This window comes from Pezoporus wallicus, unplaced genomic scaffold, assembly GCF_028554395.1.
Source record: "Pezoporus wallicus isolate ANWC-B61680 ecotype Strahan unplaced genomic scaffold, APGP_CSIRO_Pwel_v1 contig_6354, whole genome shotgun sequence".
Lineage (NCBI taxonomy): Eukaryota > Metazoa > Chordata > Aves > Psittaciformes > Psittacidae > Pezoporus > Pezoporus wallicus.
In genome coordinates this window covers 4,058,437-4,076,789 of record NW_026638688.1, presented here as the reverse complement: position 1 = coordinate 4,076,789, position 18,353 = coordinate 4,058,437, and the positions used below count along the sequence as shown (strand labels likewise).

Genomic DNA, 18,353 nt, shown 5'->3' with positions numbered 1-18,353 from the left:
TGCTGACGCTGCCTGAACAGAGCAATAAGAAAATAATAAATGACTAGACAGCTGGGGATGGGGGGGAGAAATCTGCCCATTTTGGATAGCTGAGATGGGAAGAGCACAGGGAGACCAACAGATTGCATGGGAATAGTGCTCAGTTTCTTGCAAGATTCTGCTTTTACAAGGACTGTTGTTTAAAACTCTCTTATGGTGCATGGTCACTCTTGCTTATTGCATGCTTACAAAGGAGTGTGTCTTAAACCCCTTTTTGAGCTGCAGGCATTCTCTAGCATCATTCCCAACTAATCCCTCTTCCAGAAGCATCTACAGCTCTTGGAGCACAAGTTGTGACTTTCTGGAGAGGTATGATCCTTAGCCACTGAGACAGGTTTGAAAACAACTTACACAGTAGAGAAACAAAAGTCAATGTTCAGGTTTTAATCACTTTGAAATAAACCCAGCAAACACCAGTGTTGACTCTTATATGTGCATATACTGAAGGGTTTAAAAAGAAAAAAGTTATAAATGCATTTTTCATTGGAAAAAACAAAGGAGAAAAATCCCTACAAAGACAAAGGCGTGTGTCTAGTGTCACACATGCTGAATATTCCCTTTAAAGTCAAGGGGTCTAATCAGATATTTAAAGTTGTGTATAAACAGCCTTACTGAATGCAGTAAACAAAGGGAGGGGGAAATCTCTTTGTTGATGAGGTTTCTTATTCAAGGGAGTAATATTCTCTTCACTGATGTGTTCTTGATTTAGTGCTTGGACGGAGAGCTGCGTTGGGAACCTCAATTGACGTCAGGAGGTTTTTAGATCACAGACCAGACAAGTGTCAGAGCTCTGAGAGATCGTGGATCCTCTTCTATCTATAGCTCTGCAGTTGCACTATCAGTCGTGTTTTCATCAGCTTAAATAACTTGCTGCAGCAGCTCTTTAAAAATTAGTTTTTAGTTTAAGGATTTATGTTGCTTGTTAAGATTGGCTATGAATATTGTAACTGCTTCTTTCTTTCTTGATAAATCAGAGGTTGTATGGATAGAATTCTTTTCTGACAGCTAGAACATGCAGTGCAGCGTGGCTGTGGGGTTTATTTTATGGAACTTTTTGCTGCAGATCCTTTGAAAGGCATCCTGAGTTAATGTGCGCACAATCTGCCTACAAAATTGTGTGTCCCACAGTAAAACTGAGGTTCCTCGTGTGTATTTTGTGCTGTGTAAAATGATACTTTTTGATGGAATTAGTTATCATTTCAAGACAAATACCCTGCTGGAGATGTATGCTCCCTCTGTGCTGTCTGATTCTGGGTGTTATCAGTTCATTTGTGAACTACAATGAAATGGCTAAACTCTCTCTCCCCTGGCCGGGATGACTTTTCTCTGTCCCACCCCAGCTGCCCTCTGACTTTAATTTCTTCAGCTCCCTGACAAAACCCCTATTTCCTCAGCCCTGTCAGTGCTGCAGGGCCCATGTTGATGCGTTAGAGAAGGTTGTTTGATGAAGCTTGTTCTTTGTCAGCCATGCTGCTGGGAGATGATTTCTAAGCCCATAGCTCCATGTCAGGGTGTGATGGATGGGGCTGGAAGCTGGAGAATGCTTGCCATTCTCAGGTACATGGGGTGGCATTAGAGGTGGGATGCACGCATTTTGGTCTGTAAATCAGATCTTGGGAGCTCTGGTGAGGGGAAGTTTCTGTATGTGTGGATATGCCAGGAACTATTGCCCTGCTCAGGAAGTGCTTCCTGAGGGTGAAAACACTGAGGGTGAAGAAAGGGATAATACTGTAAAGATACCTCATGAAAAAGTCACTTTTTGTCCACAGCCTTTGTGGTTTTTACAAGACAAGAATAGGCTGCCTCACCTGGGGATTCAGAGCATTGAATCCCTAAATCCCAGCTGTGCTAATACATGCGGTGCACAGGTCCTGCTGGAATGGGGGCCTTGGCCCATCTTGCATAGGGTTTTTTTTTGGCACCAACAAGAACATTTGGAGTTAAGGATATTTTTAAAGGGTGCTGATAACAGCTGACCCTCATGCTTTTCAGGCTTTGTAACTACACTATTAGAATGGGGAAGAGGGATTTTTGCTTGGAGCTTTGTACAAAGCATCTTCTTACTTGCATCATCTAAAATATGGGAAAAATACAAAGAAAATGGAGTAAAAGAGTGAAGTCACGATTTCTGTTGTATTTTCTGCATGATTCCTGGCTCAGCTCCATCTTGCTGCTGAACCAGGCGCATGCGATAATGGTCCTACCCACCATCGATCCCGCTTCTGTTGCTGTTGGTTTTGATTTTGTTATTGACTTGTATGTTTGCTCCAGCCCTGCTGGGGCTGGGGGGCAGGATCCGCATGCTGGGTGGGTGGCTGCAGAGACGGGCATCTCTTGCAGGGCAGGCTTGTGAGGGGAGCTGCTCTCGGCAGCTTTCAGCTGAAGGCAGTGTGTGAGATGATTGATTGCACTGCAAGCCCTGCCATTCCATGCATGCGACACTCCTTGCCTTGGCAACCTTTTGGTAGTGTTTTCCTTCCTCACCCACCCTGTAATGAAGCACTGATAAAAACAAGAGAGTTCCCTGGCTGTCTGCTGAGGCATTTGGGTGTTCTATCCCTTTTTTTGCTTTCTATTTTTTAACTTGGCAGGCTATGAGCCACAGTGGAAAGCTGAAGAAGGAGAAATCAAAAGGAAAGCAGGTGCAATAGTGTGTTCTTTTCTTTCCTCCTCCCTCTCAAAATCCAAATTTCATGGGGTTTAGTAAATTAAGATTTCTCCTGTTTTTCTCGGCTGACACTTAGATCCAGCAGAGAGGTATTTACAGGATGCCAACTGTGTCTATGTACCAGGCAGATGTGGTGCAGCCCCCACACCAGCAGCTTACTGTGGTGCATTATATGGATTAAATAATTGTCCTTATAATGGGGACCGCTCAGCGCGTGTAAAGGATGGGTGCATCTGTCTCCGTCTATTTCTGCTCTCTGCAGGCCCTCTCTGGGCTTTTGGCCTTACTGACGGAACAAAAGCTATATTTTGGTTGAGTTTCTGTGCATCAGTATCTTGAAGTATCAGAGATTTAGGAGTAGCCTGGAGGTGTGTATCTGATCTATAACACCAGTGAGATCAAAGCATGCAGACCACCAGGACCAGATCAGCTAGACTGTATCAGCAGTTTCCCAAGAGATCAAGGGAGAAACATAATTGTGAACAAACTGTTCATCTTTGCTAAGAAATAGCAATGCAAACCACCTCCCTTTGAGGGAAATGGTTTCTGTTGTCTGACTTTATAAATGCAAACATAAATTTTTTTGGACAATTTGAGGCAAGGGTGAGAAACAGAAGAGGTGTTGGGTTTGGTTTTTTTTCTTCCCTGTATAAGGGGACCTGACCTGCTGAAAGAGCAATATTTTATGCTGAGTGCAATGTAAAAGTTGCTCTTTTCTGGGCTGTGCAAGTAGGTCTAGAAGTCAGCAGTCAGACAGTCTGGTGTTCAGTTGTCTGGTCATGGCTGCTAACAACCTTTCCAGTGTCTTGCATTGAAGCAGCGGCAGCAATTCCTGCTTCTCTCTCTCCTTCCTTTTTGCTTCATTTATCCCAATTCTTATTTTTCTCCAAACTGAAATGATCACAAGTGCTTGGAATGACTTTCAATCAACAAATTGAATCCAGTTATAGTGGCGAGGGTGTGCTGGAATGATACTGGAAGCATGTGAAAGAATATGATGACCCATTTTTACTGAAGGGTGTGAGGTGCACAGGTGTAACCATCCTTCATAATGATAGAAATCATTCTGCTTTTGCTGACAGATAAAGGTCAATAGAAAGTATGCAAGGTAATGATAGTGAAAGGGTAATTTACTGGAAATAGTGAAACCCTCATTTAATGTGCCTCAACAGTGAGAGCTGATACAGGCAAATAAAACAGATAGAAGTCAAAATGCATTATCAGCCTGTCTGTCGTCTTTATACTTGTAGTCACTTTAGGATTCCTGGAAATGTGGCAGGTTATAGAAAACAAGCAAGTGAAACAGTGAATAGATTTTAGGTGATTTGACATATTTAAATGTTGTGGGTTTGATTTGGATGTTGTCCTTTTTTAGGTATGATTATTTATTTTTTTCAAACCCTTGTCTTTCATCAGTACCTAAATAGCAATTATAATCATCAGGTGATGTAACATCTTGTTCTCAGCACTGAAATTTGGAGAGCCCTTTTAACCTGCATGCTAGGACGAAATGAGAACAGACTTCTCTGCTGGTTTTCTATCACAAATGAATGATCACTGGTTGGTGCTGAGATAATAAAGTCATCTAATTTGGGGCATTGATTAACATCTGAATTCAGGTGTTGGGATCCTTTTCTACCCAGGTCAGCTCACGAGGATTTGGTAAGATGAATTTCATAAGCTGCCGAGGGAAAGTGTTTGCCCAAGACCAGGGAAACTGCAGTGTACTGTTGCTTACCAGTGCTTTCCTTTTTGACTTCAATCTCTTAGTCAGTAGCAGAATAAACTTCTTAGACTTTAGATTGCACTATTTAATCTGAGGCACTTAAAACAGAGTCAATGGGCCCTTTGCTACTGACTTGCTTCATACATCAGGGTGTCCAACACCTCTTTCATGGGAGAAGAGGAATGGGGGGGGAGTTTTCCTGCTTAAGTTCTTGTTCTTGAAGGAAGCCTCTGCAGACAATTCATATGATTACGTAATAATTCATATGAGCTTACAGCTAAGGATGGGACCCTACTATTCCCTCTACGTATTGTTCTCTTTCCAGAAGCGGCTTCCTTCAGGTATTTGAACAGTAAATATGTGTTCTGCCAGTGGGACTTGCTGCAGTATAAGCTACTATTCAGTGGGAATCAAGGTAGAAAAACAGTCTGTATTACCTAAAATCTGCACAGCAACACTGCCTTGGAGACAAAGGGTATTTTGTTAGTGCATATGAGAAATGGCATCGTTATTTGTGATGTTTTTAAACAAGGTGATTATCTATGGGTTTCCTGCTCCTTGGACTCAGGGTAAGGTGGGGAAATGCTTTTTGCCTAAACATCTGTGGAGCCTTTCTTTTGTTTGGATCTATCCAAGTTACAGGTCTGGAGGCAGGCAGTGGTTTAGAAAGGAGGGTTAAGATTAGACTGTGTTAGAAAATGTCTTGCATATTTTAGATTGCTTTATTTTAATTGCCTTACATGCAAATGAGTTGTTTATGGAAGGATGGAAGTGTGTACCGAAGTCCCTGCAGAAGGCAGGATCCCAAACATTTTGTGCTTCTACTGGGATGTGACAAAATTAATTTTTCTTTGTGGAATGATTTAATGATGATTTTTAGTTAGAATTGTCTACTTCATCATGTTATCAAGCCTTGAATATGAAACCCTTTTACCAGGGTCTCTAATAGGGCTGTTACAGGTTGCAGACCAAAGAAGCTGAAGAGTGTCCTTACAGCTAGCTAGTCCAAGCCTTTGCTATTTTGTGGAGGAGCTGACAGACTCAACAGAGGCCCAACAGGTCAAAAGGCACAACTTGCAGTAGCTTTTAGTTCCTGTAAGGAAAATATTCTTTAACTGTGGAGAATATCTGCTACTTTGCTTAGCTTTTGGCTCTGAATGTCTCTTATTAGTGCTTTGTTCACAGGTACCTCTAATGTTGTCTAACACTGCAGACCATAGCAGAAAGTTTAGAGATAACATGCACTTTATTTGCAAGGGCCTGAAATCAGCAGCTTTCCCATCACCTGCTTGTCAAATCTTTTTATGGAAAGACAGACACTTTTTCCTAAAAGTTAAGGTGGCATATAAACAATGGCATCTTACTGTTTTAAAAACAGGAATTAAGTAGCCCTCTTACTGACAGGAGGGAATATGAAAATGCCAGTCTGAGCATTCCAATGAGGTCTGAGGCTGGCAGCAACTTCTAGCTTCTGAGTCACTTGGAGCAGTAGCCTTGAATCACTACTCCTGGCTGACAGATTGCTGTTCAGGAGGGGCCAACTCTGATCTTGATTTGGTGAAGGTCATGCTGCTGATTCCTGATATATAGGAGTGCAATTAGGACAAGAATCAGACCCAAGCAAATTCAAAGCCTCACAAGACATGCTTTACTTGGGTGAGATTCCAGTTCTTGGCTATCTTTTATCTCCTAACTTGTACAAGATGCATTCCTACCCCCAGGCTTATGCAGTGGTGTTTCTGGACCACTACAGCTGTTAAAATGTGATGGTACAACAGAAAACCCAGGCAAGATCATCACAGGGTAGGGATAGCTTTTGTTCCTGCATGAAGGAATTCTCAGCTGAAACAGGGTATGAACATGCAGTGTATGTAGTTAGACTTTGGGAAAATGTTTGTATGTCTCCACAGATAGAAGCAGGACATCTGGAAGTCCCTGTGTAAACAATGTACAAGCTATTTTTATTCTGAAGAAAGCATTTTGCCTTGCATAGATATGTGCCAGCAAAGGCTGGTCAAGCAGCCTGTCAGAAGATGCTTCATCTCCCACCCAAACCCAGTTTCCATCCTGCCTCTATACAGGGTCTTAGTAAATGTCTTCATCACAGCTAAGTGACTGCAGTCTGAGAAAGCAGGTAGCAAAATGGGAAATGCTCTTCCATAAGTAAAGGTATGTCAGAATGAGCCTCTTGGTGCAAATGCCTTCTAAAACACACCAACTGTAACAAACAAATATATTGATAATGCCATAATATTTGCATTCACTGACCAACCATTATTCTTTCCCATAAGGTCTTTTTTTATAAAAACCTGGTGAAGGACATTTTTTTTAAAGCAACAGATCTAGTCATTTCCTATATTAGCTGTATCTAATTTTCTGTTGGGACTTTGGGTTTCCCTTTATTTTTGTGATGTATGTGCTAAAATGTAATGGATTCTCTTTCCATAATATTTTTGACAGGCTGACAATAGTGTGATACACACCATAATTTAAAGCAATGCAGGCTTTTATTGTGGGTTATTGGATTATCAGATTGTGTGACTTTTATTTATTTATTTTTTAAGTGTTGTATGATTGAGTGCAGGAGGAATTGGCACACTAAATTTATGAATGACTGTTAATGAATAAACTTCTCTTAGTGAAACTGAAATAGCAAAGCTATTCCTGGACCAGAAAGGCTGGTAGATTTTTTTGGCCTGTTATAAACTGAACACATAACACAAAGTGGGAGTAAAAAGAAAAACATTGCTTAGTCGGTTCTGAACAGGAATTATTGCTTTGGGTTTTTTGGTTGTTTTCTTCTTTTTTTCTTTGTTTGGAAAATAATTGCAAAATAGAAAACAATTTGGTTTCAACTTCTCCCTACAACTGAATTCAAGCACTTTCAAATTTTCTTAATTTGAGGAAAATTATTCTTCCAGAAATAGCTTTTATATTCAATATAACATAATTGTATATAGCCCATGTATGTATAGGTATACAATTTGTAACAGTATAAATATCAAAATTAGAACCTGAAGTGACTGGTTTACCAAGATTTTGAATGCCCAGGATTTAAATTGATGTGCTGAGAATCTGCAAGTGCTCACATGTGTTGTGGTGCATAAGCGTGCATCATAGAACGGAATCAGCAAGATAAGTGTCAATCAATTTCCCTTGTTAAGGCAGTTCAGAGGAAAGCCAGACAGATGCTTTAGTACTAGGGCCATAGGAAACTCAAGCCTGGAAATGCCCCTTATTTTCATTATTTTCCTTTTGCCTTTTAGCTTATTTATGGACAACATTCCAGAGCATTTGTTTGTTTAATCTTGTTTCTTAATCTCTCTGCTTCAACATTCTTTAAAGAGTTTAATGCACATATGTATGCTTCCTAATAGTCCACCCCACTGTATTGTGCAGTGCTGCTGTACAGTTGTGGCTGACTAAAATGGGAAAGGATGGCTCTGAACTATTGGGTGTTGTGCATTGTTTTTCAGATACTGGTGACTTTAGCAATTTCTAGAACTTCTTTCTGGTTTACCTAACAGATAAACATCTAAATGCTTTGAATTCATGTCACAATCTTGCTATCTTTGATTTTTCTGCAGAATTATGAAAAAAGTAGGGGTATCTTAATTTTTATGCCTGAAAAGACTTTGGTGTTCAAAAGGAAAGAGACTGCTAGATAGAAAAGTCTGATCAGTATCAGCAGGTATGCTGCTATGTTTCATAAAACAGTAAGCATTGTAGCAGTGATGCTGGTGTAAATAATGTTTGCTCTTTTTCATTAAAATATGAGACTTTGATATAAATACAGAAATGCAGAAATAAGAGCCATGCCACTGAAATAAGTCAAAGACTGAGCAAGTTCAGGTCATGAAAGAAGGCTTTTTCCAATTGCATGTATCTGGCATCTAACACTTGCTACAACAGGCTCCATTATTCATGCAAAGACAGAAGAGCTTCTAACTTCCAATAGTGGGTGGTTTTTTTTTTTTGTCCATTTAATAAAAGCAGTTCAGGGAGAAATGGACCAGAAACATTCTTTAAGAATAAACCTGTTCTGCTTCTACCTTAGACTTAATGGGAAACTGAACATATGTAAAGCGGAATCAATGTACAGCTAGGTGATTGATTGATGGATATAATTGCAAAAAGCTTCCCACATCCCCTTTGGCTTTCATTTAGAGTCTGTAAGGAAAAGATGTTGAAAACAGCATGAAAGGAAAAAAGTTGGGAAGAAATAATTTCCTTGCTTAATGTGACTTTCAGCACAGCAAACTGAAGAGATAGGGTGAGCCCTCTTTGAAAAGGAGTCCCACGATTTCTCAAGTGAACATACCTAAGCAGTGAAAGAATCCCACGGAACTCACCTTAACCTGCAACCTGAGGATGGGCAGGGGGCGAGGTGGGAATATTTACCCGGGCAAATTCAAGTGCAGCATTCCCAGCCGCCACTAGCTGTCACTTTGCAACCAGCCGGGGTCGGTGTTTTCAGCACTGCGGTTAGAGAGATTGCGGTGCTAATTAAACAGAGTAACCCCCAAAGCCGCGGAAAGTCCCGAGCCCGGAGCTGTGTGATAGACAGCCTCGGGGAGGCGAAAAGGACCCTCAAGATAGGCAGAAAGCCCTGTCCTAAGCCTGAGGCCCTACCTAGGGTCTGTGCCCCGAGCTCGGGGTGGACACGGCAGTCCAGCCCGGCAGCGCCCGGTGCGCTCACACTTCTCCCGTGAAGCCGAGCCTTACCTGAAGAAAACGATAGTCTCCCACACGTAGACTCCGAGCGCGTTGACGTTGCACATTTTTCCAGCTCTCGCTGTGGTTTGTTTTGTACTCCGTGAGGGGTGGGCCGGTGGGGTTGGCCAATAAAGTAACCCGGCACTTGGGAGAATTGGTAGGGGAAGCGAGCCACCCCTCCCGAGGCAGGCTGGGCAGGGGAAGGCCAAGGGCTCCGCTCAGCACCTTGGGCAGTATCAGGGGAGGGCAGCTGAGATCAGGACCCTGGACAGCGTCTGTCGGGCGGCTTCGGTCAGGACCCTGGACAGCGGCGGTACGCCGCGCTCCGAGCCCGGCTGCTCGGCTCCAGCGCTGCCTTGGCTCGTCCCTCAGCTCCGGCGGTGCCCCCGCCACCGCCACTGCAGTGGTGCTCGGGGCCGGAGGACCAAGCTTCCCGCACTGAATTCTCCCTTCAGCGGGATCTGGCTCCGGACATCAGGCTGGCGAGAGGGAGTGATGCAGGGGGTGTAGGTTTGCCATCAGGGTGGCGGGGGGTAAAATGGGAAGGGGTGGGTGGACGACAACCCTTAACAACCCAAGGCTTTAATCTCCGCTGCTAGCCGGGGTGTCTTCCTAATTACATCCACAGGAATTTTTCAGTGTGGAGCCGTGCTGCAGTCCCGGTTGTGGCGCTTTCCTGCCCGCCGTTTGGCTTCTGTTGATTCCTGCTTCCTGGGCTATTTTCCTCCCGGATAAGTTATTGCTGCTGTAGGGTAGGTGTCCCATTGCTCAGGGCTAGAACGGAGGGGAGCGAAGGGGAAGTTTCTTGGGAAGCACTCCCATTGTGCTCAGAAAGAAAGTGGCTCAGTGTCCTCCTAATGCATCTCATTTCCCCTCTGCCCTCTCTCCCTTGCCAGGACTCGCCAGATCTTGGGAGTTTCTTGCTGCATTAATTTACTAAACTAAAAAAAAAAAAAAATTGGGGGGGGGAAGGAGGAGGAGGTGGAGAAGGGGGAAGGCAGAGGGGAGGGGGGAGCTCGATCTCTCCACCATCCCGAGGCCCTCCTCTTAGCTGTGCTCATTGGTCTCAGGGCTGAAAAAACTACTCTAGGACGCGGTTGGATAAACGCATGCTGTTCGGCAGCAGCTGTTAACCTTTAAAGCGCTGACATGTTTTGGTTTATTTCATTTTTTTTCCTACACGATTTGCTGTCTTTTTAAGAAGTCTCTGAAATTGTCTTCCTTGACAGGGCAAGCGTAGCCTGCCTTAAGTCTCCATCTCGTGGAAGATCTGCTTGGTTGGCAGTTGCTATTTGTTGCTGTTGGCTTTTAAGGAACATCTCTGGGTTGTTGGCTTTTTTTGTTTGTTTGTTTTGTGTTTGTGTGGTGATTTTTTTTTGTTGTTTTTTTTTCTTTTCTTTGTTTTATTTGATTATTTTTGTTCCCTTTTGCATTTGGTTTTGCACAGAAGTTTGGCAAATACCAGAGCCATCAAGGTCAGGGAAGGTAAGGAACGTTTAGCAGTTTCTTATCTCAGCTCCAGCTGTGCTCGCAGGGTGCTGAGTGTGGTGGTCCGCGGGAAGGAGGGGAGGAATGGGCTCTTTAGTCACTTCATCAGCGTATTACTCTGCTCGGCTTCTCCTCAACTTCTGAGAACTGAAATTAAAACTCCTAAACAATCTAGGATTTCTTTCTTCTTGTTCTGGTGTAATGGGGTTTTTGCGTTTAAGTTCCGTTCTGTTTACTTGTCCTGTGCTTTGCAAAACTCCCCATGGCAAAGAAATATTTGCTTTTAACACCTTTTTAGCTGTTTTTAATCTGTTCAAACACTTGTCCCACCCCATGTTGTTGGGTGGGTGGAGGTGAAATGGACTGCTTGCTCCACTAATACCATAGTCCCCCCCCGGAAATAACTAAGTTTTTCTTCTCACTTTGGGTTGCATCTCAGAGGACCTTCCTGCCATACTAAAATTCACCTCATGTTTTTCATTGCCTGTTTTTATTTGTTTTAAAGCAGGATATTTACGTAGCTAAGATGACAGAAATATCCTTTGGGTTATCATTCAATAAAAAAGAAAAGGAAGACAGACCTGCTTGGCTTCTAGCCATTGATACAGAAGGAGTTTAATCTGATTTACTCCAGCTACTGTGTCTCAGTGTCTAGCCAGATTAATAACAGGCTCTGATTTCAATTCGTGGAGATTCCTGGGGATGTGATTTCACACAGTGTTTCCTGCCTGTTCCTTGCTGGCTCCTCACTGTACTTTCTCTCCTGATAGTTATCCCCACATGGATGATGAGCCTGTCACTGTACTTCTCCAACCCCCAGTGTGCTGACAGAGCAGAGAAGGAGCTCCACACTGGGAGCGTTAACAGGACGGGCACAGCAGGAGAGAAATTATGTTTCCCTGTTATTTTACTGGGGAGTAGGAGGCAAAATCATCTCTTGGCATCTGCAGGTGAAAGCTGGAGGCTAGTCAGCCTTCTGGTTTCTTTAGAAATGGGCTGTGTAAGATAATGACTGTCTCGTGTGATTTCTCTACTGGCTATAAGTTTAATCTACTTTATACCAAAGGAATCTGGACTTGTTTCATTTTGTCACAATTTATGTTCTCATAACTTCCTTGGATTAGAAGAGCAGGGTGTCTGCCCATTAGTTCGAGGAAGCAGATATTTGCCCCTAGAAAATATCACTTATATCTCTTCCTGGAGCTAAGGAAGTTGTTGTTGCTTGCCTTGGTACGGTGCCCTGTATGTGTTACTTGCATGTGTCGGACCTTGGTTGGGGTGAATCCAGATTCTTGGAGTTCCCATCCTCTGATTTAACCCAGGTGACTCAAGAAACATCCAACCAGTCCCACTGAAACCTATCTAGGGATATCTGTGGTGAAGTTACCAGTTTTGGTTCTGTATGTTACCTGATTTTTAGCTTTATTTTCCTCTCTACGAAGCTAAAGGCAAATAACCCAGAAATCAGGTCTGGAGATCTAATGATGCCTGGAAGTCAGTTCTATTGCTGTTATTACAATGTAACTCTTGACATCAGGTATTGGTTGCAGGTCTCCTCTGTCTGGTTCTGTCATGGCTTGTTCATATATTGGGTTTTACTCTCTGCTTGTTTTTTAAGCTTTGGTTATTTATTTATTTATTTATTGTGGAAAGGTGGGGTGGGTTCAATTGCAGGTCTCCTATTTTTCAAGCTGAGTACAAATTGTTTTGAAAGGTGATTTATCTTTCTCTGGTGCATTTGTACAAATGACGGTGTTGAAGATAACTTATTATGTCAGATGAGGCTCTTAAAATTAGAATTACCTGCTGTGTATAAACCTTGTTGCTTCATTAGTTTGCTTCAAACTGGATGAGTCTTGTAAAACTCACTGTAGATGAAGTGGTCTTGGAAGCTTCTGTGTCATCTATGAACATGCCCCTTATGCTGAGAATTAACCTAAAGCCTCATTTACAGCTGCAAGTCGATTTCATTCTTGTTCTGTTTTTCGTCTCCATATTTTATAGCAAGTAAAGTGATTTTTAGTTTCTTTTGTTGCCTCTTTAAAATTAAAATTCTGATAATAAATTCATACATGGGGGTAGGCTTTTTCAAGCTGGCCACACACACACACTGCTGTCCTTCCCCAGATAAACTACAGGATTTTCAGTGAAGAAGTGGCTAGCATAGCAGGAAAGTGCACTCAGTTTATTTTGGGAATACTAAATCCATTATTGTCAGTCCATTTTTTGGAGAACAGCTAATGAGGAAACAGTGCCTCAAGAATGTGGATTGTGCTTCCCAGGACAGAGGTTTAAATTGCTCCAGTAGCGCTACTTGTTTTTTGACACTGGACAAATGAAAACCAAATTTTAATTTAAAGTTAAGTTCAGGGAATTTTTAAGAAAGATTCTATAAAGCAAATTCCTATTTAGATAATTTCCATATGTAGCAAGCAATTTTTGCACAAGATTGTTCAACTGAATGCAATTTTCTTAGAGACTTGATAACCTGGGATACTCTTATTTAATAACTGCTGGTAAAATAACACCATAAAATATTCCTGCAATGTTTTGTAAACTGAAGTGTTTAGTGAAGATTTTTTTTTTACTGGAAATATATAGAGATGAAAGAGAAATCACTGGAACTAATGTGAAGGTTCATTGTATCCATATTTCCATATATACGTTTAAAATTGTACTCTGAAAATTTTAAATTCTGTTTTGATATACAGTGGATCCATGGAAAACAAGCACTGGAGCTTTTTCATAGGAAATGCAGTGGAACTTGGAGACTAAGGTTAGAAGGCTGCTAGGAAAGGAGCTGAGGGATTTGTGGTGTAGGTGATGGATATTTTTGGCTGAAATTCAGACCAATATCACTGTAGACAGTCCTTAGCCCCAGTTGTTTAAATAATGCTAGGTCTAACCATAGAAATGGAGTTCGTCTTAGAAAAAGGACCAAAGCTAAACTTGGCCAATATGCTGGAACTTCTTGGTTATGAAGTGCTCCATCATGCATGGTATATCCTTATAAGATTATCTCCCGGTTTCATAAGGACCCTTTCTGAAGAGCTGCACCCAGGATGAGAAATGCTGAGGTGCAAAACTCTGAGGTATACTTTGAGCCAGGGAGGGTTTCTTCAGCCATGCACACCCACATCTATCTACCCAAGGTGTGTTGTTGCTATATACAATATTTGCGTTCTCAGAAATGTGTGAAATAGTCGAGTGGAAGTGTCCTGTACAGGACTGCTGAGGTTTCCACAACCTACTCTTTCTGTACAGGTACTCGTTTGAAGTGCCTATGTGGTGCCTAGAAATTTGCTGCCCTGTTTCTAATAGTGCACATAAGCTTTTCCTTCATGTAAGGGCATATATACACTGTAAGCTGAATGTGTTAAACGTGAAGATTCCTGCCCTATGTCTTTTTCTGCAAAAAGAACAGTTACTTAGATTGTCATTGGCTTTCATGCTCCTGGACAATATATTTCTTGACAAGTACACTAGGGGATGCATTGATTTCTTGTTGATGGAAATACAGTACCCATGAGTCTAGTGGTACCCAACCTATGATCGTAGACTCTTTGGGAGTGGTGTGAAGCCCTGTGCTAGGATGACTTCATGACAGACTGTGACTATATGTATGCAGAAGGCCAAGTGAAGTACTTGCTGAGTGCAGCATTAGGGTCTTCCTGAACCCTGAATGTTTGTTTGCCTCTCATGTCAGGTGCATTAATCGGGTTAAGGCAGTAATCCTTGAAGAGGAAATAAAGAAGAGCAAATGGTCATTTTCCCCATAGCATTAACTAATTTCCATGTTACGTATGTCATATAATGACACCTGACTTGAGCTGTGAATAGCCTTGCTACATATCCTAGGCTTGTCCTCATTATAATTTACGTATAAAAGAAAGTAAGCTGCATGGACCTTATAGCCCTAAAAAAACTTTCATTAAAAGCTTGATTTGCAGGTCATAAGTTAATTATTTTCTGACCTGTACAGAGTAATTATGAGGCAATCCCAGAGAACCCAGAAGTACTGTTTCTTTCAAAGATCTTGGCCATTGAAACTTTTTTTGTTGCATTATTGTGTGAATATAAAATAGGATAAAGTTGCTTTTACAGTCAGCCTTGCCAGAACTTGTCAGGTGCTGAACATTGTGCAGTTGAGATACTATTTCAGCTTTTTTTTTTTGCAAAGCCTATTGCTCCTGCCTTAGCAGCCCTCAAGTGCTGTGGGAAATGGAACTTTTCTACTCTACCTTGCTTATAAATGAAAGAAGCCATCTATTTGTTTTGAGGTGAGCAAGCACCAGGTTTTGTGACATGCTTGCAGAGAAGCAGAAGCATACAGGGCAGACCTAGAGCTGTTCACATCGCCCTCTTCATTCCTGTTGTCATGGACTAATAAAAAAAAACACAAAAAAACCAACAAACCAAAAACCATAAGAAAAAGAGGAAAAAAATATTGCATACTTTCATTGCTTCATTTGTCTTGTGAATTCAATAGGGTTGTATGTGAGAGACACCATGAGGTGGAACCCTTTAGAGGAAAACTTTGATTGCAAACAGCAGGCTCAGAAAGCAAGTCAGGAGACAACAGCCAGTGATGCTGAAGTGGCTTCTCAGTGTGTGTTTAGATACTGAAACATCCTTTTACATGCCCCAGTTAATTCATATGACCAAGTAGCAATTTATCTTCTAGAGCCAAAGAAACAAGGTGCAACTTCTTACTCTTTTTTATTTTTTAAGCTTTGGCAATGGACATATTTGTACATCAGACATCTGAAGGGTCTCTCTATAGTTCAGCTAATGGAAAAGCACTAAAATATCAGTGTTTGCAAGTTTTGCAGTGTTGTTCTGTTGCTGCCTTTGCCTGCTGCTTGCTTGCAAAAGATGAAAGTTGCAAAGCCTTTGCAAGTTCCTGTAAGCATCAGTGACCTGTATTTATTAAAAGGAATGGAAGTGTAAAACCCAGGATGTATGCAACATGGATTTTTGGGGTAAAAATGTTAGTTCTGATATCACTCCCCCCAAACATCAATACAGATCTTTATGGGAAAAAATGAAGTATTATCATGCATTTCCTTTGGACAAGTCAGAAAATAAATTGCAGCCCATTCATGATGTTGTACCATGCCAACATTTTTCTTTTATATAGCTTTCCCTCCCCATGAAAATAGTTCTCTACCAAGGCAATTGAATTGGACAAAAGTGATTTATGTAGGCTGTGAAGAGAGAAAAGGCTTTGTTAGGTTTCAGGGAAGACATGGAACACTGAGAGTGAGAAACAGCTTGGCTGAGACATGGGGAATTGCAATCCTCTCATTAAATCTCCATGCCTATGACCAGACGTGGCCTCACTTTGCATTTGCTGCTTGATTACCAAATCTATGAAGCTGTCGTCTGGAAACAAAAGGCAGTAAATCAAATCAATGAGCATTTTTCAGTGGGAACCAAAGAAGCTGGTGATGTTGTATTCTCCTTTGGCTCGTTGTCTGAATGTGGCAGATGTGAAAACCAGAAATGCAAGCATTTCTGCTTGCATGTGGAAGTGTAAATATTAGGGAGAAACAGAACTGAGGTACAATCACCAGACTTCTGTATGAGCAAAGCATTGGAAATATTTCTCATATTGCACTCTTTGTGCAACTTATGTTATTTGAAGTGGAAGAATTCTGTCAAAGTGCCAGAGCTTATTTACTGACATTCCTGGCAAATTCAGGGAATCCTAGAAGAATCTCTCGCAAGTCTCGGCATTCCAGAAAGCCTCAAATGTCTTGGATGTAAGAACTAAAAAACTGCAGGAATGTCTACATCCGAGTGTGACTCCGTCCTAAGACTGTGCCCTAACAGCTGCTTAATTCCAGCTGAGTAGGAATTTGTGCAAACTACTTTGAGTTTGTAGGAACTAAGACTTCCCAAGGGCTCATAACTTGGCCCATAAGTTGGGCAGATCTCATTGGGAAGTGCAAGAGGCACATCTCCTAGCCCAACTGAATGTAAATATTCACTCAGAATTCTTGGGAACAGATTAGTGGTCTTTTTAGCATTGGTAAAACAACATATTTTCCTCAAAAAATCTGCACTATTTTGGTGTAAATCCAAAGAGAAATCCAGTATAGAAATTTCTGTAGCAGAAGAAAGTGGACAAAGTAATAAACAATGAAAAAGGGTGTTACCAATAGACTTCAGGCAGTCTGAAGTATAGGCTCTGTTCCTGGCACTGGGTATATGATGTATTGCCTGGTAAATTCAAGTTAACATTACATCAGCTCTCTATAGAGGGTGTGTCTATGCTCCTCTATAAAACCTGAGACTTCTGAGACCTTGTCAGTTAAGCATTTTGTTGGCCCAATAAAACAGCTCACGTGGCAATGCTGAGTGTTAGAAATCAATACAGCTGCGCTTTCCTTGTCCTAGCAGGAGAAGGGAAAGCTCAAAGGACTGATTCAGTTCTCTTTGCTGAAAAAGCTTCTTTGCAATATTATATTTTAAATATATGCTATGTGTCTACAGGTAGTTCTGCATTTAATTCAGATTTTATATGAGAGTTGCTGTACATTAAATAAATTCATCTTGGTTATCAATAGCTTGTTCACTGTAAGCATGCATCTTATCTCATAAATTTAAAATCTCATCATAATACTGGGTTTTAGTTTAAGCTCTCATAGTGAATTTTCATTGTGCAGATTTTCTTGGTAGTGATGTGTGTGTCTACATTCAGTTATCCATTTACCATCACGGCCCCATAAATAGTCACTTACTTATGGAGTGTTTTAATAAACCAGATAATGTGCATGCTTCTTTTCACTTGGCTTGACAGGTTCAAAATTGTTTTACTTTCTGTTCAAGCCCTCAATGACATCAACTGGCCAGAATCTTCCCTGGGGCTTGTGCTTTTAGGAAGGAGAATCTCTGCTGTCTTCCAGCTGTCTTTGGAACAGCACAAGTGATGTGTGTGGGGAGTTTGTAGGTTACCGAATTTGTAGGTGGCCAAAGAATTTGGTGGTAAATGGGATTTTTTGACAGGGACCAGCACTTCTTGTTCTTTTGGATTTGTGGTACCTCTGGGCACTACTGTTAATGAGGAGTTGGAGCGAGGGTTTGGAGTAGTTTGGCTGTGTTGCTGCACAGGGCTCAGTGTGGCGATATGTGTGCTAATGATGGTAGTATGGCGTTTTCTGCCAGCCCTTGTGATGCTGGTTGCAGGTGATATGTGTGATGAGTCAGGTCTGTCCCTAAATGCCTTCTAAAAATTCAGGAATAAAATATCTCTAGCTAGGAAGGGAACTAGGGCTGCCTCAGGGTTTCTTTCCTGTTCCAAGAATTAAATTGTGAGGGTTATACAAATGGGAATGCGTGTGCACCCCTGCATTTGCATGTCTGTATGTCATGCTGCCCAGTAAATGACTTAGGTGAAAGTTCAAGCATGAGATCTGTGTAATTCCCAGTTACTATTCCCATAGGAGGAGCAGAAGTGAGAAAAGGGAAATCTTGCCTCACTGGTAAAGATGGGAGTTAATAATCAGTTTAATTCACAATCTCTGTCTCATCAAAGGAGTTGCTAATAAGTGTTTGTCTTCTTTTTCCCTCCCACTCCTTTCCCCCAGGAGCTAGTGAGAGACACAGCACAGATCACAGAAGCAAAACTAAAGGAGAGAAGAAATCCCTAGCGGAAACTCTTTAATCTGCCTCTGGAAAGGGCAATTTGTGTTAATAGGACAAAACTGTAAC

General features: G+C 41.6%; 1 protein-coding gene across 2 annotated transcripts in view; it reads right to left on the bottom strand.

The window, feature by feature from the left end:
• Positions 1-9,419, bottom strand: part of GLRA1 (glycine receptor alpha 1) — a 36,666-nt gene extending 27,247 nt beyond the window's left edge. For both annotated transcript variants that reach the window (XM_057411934.1, XM_057411935.1), the window contains exon 1: positions 9,159-9,419. In XM_057411934.1, coding sequence (XP_057267917.1) covers positions 9,159-9,214 — 56 coding nt within the window. In that variant the 5' untranslated portion in view covers positions 9,215-9,419. The remainder of the gene's footprint in view (positions 1-9,158) is intronic.
• Positions 9,420-18,353: the final 8,934 nt, after the last annotated feature.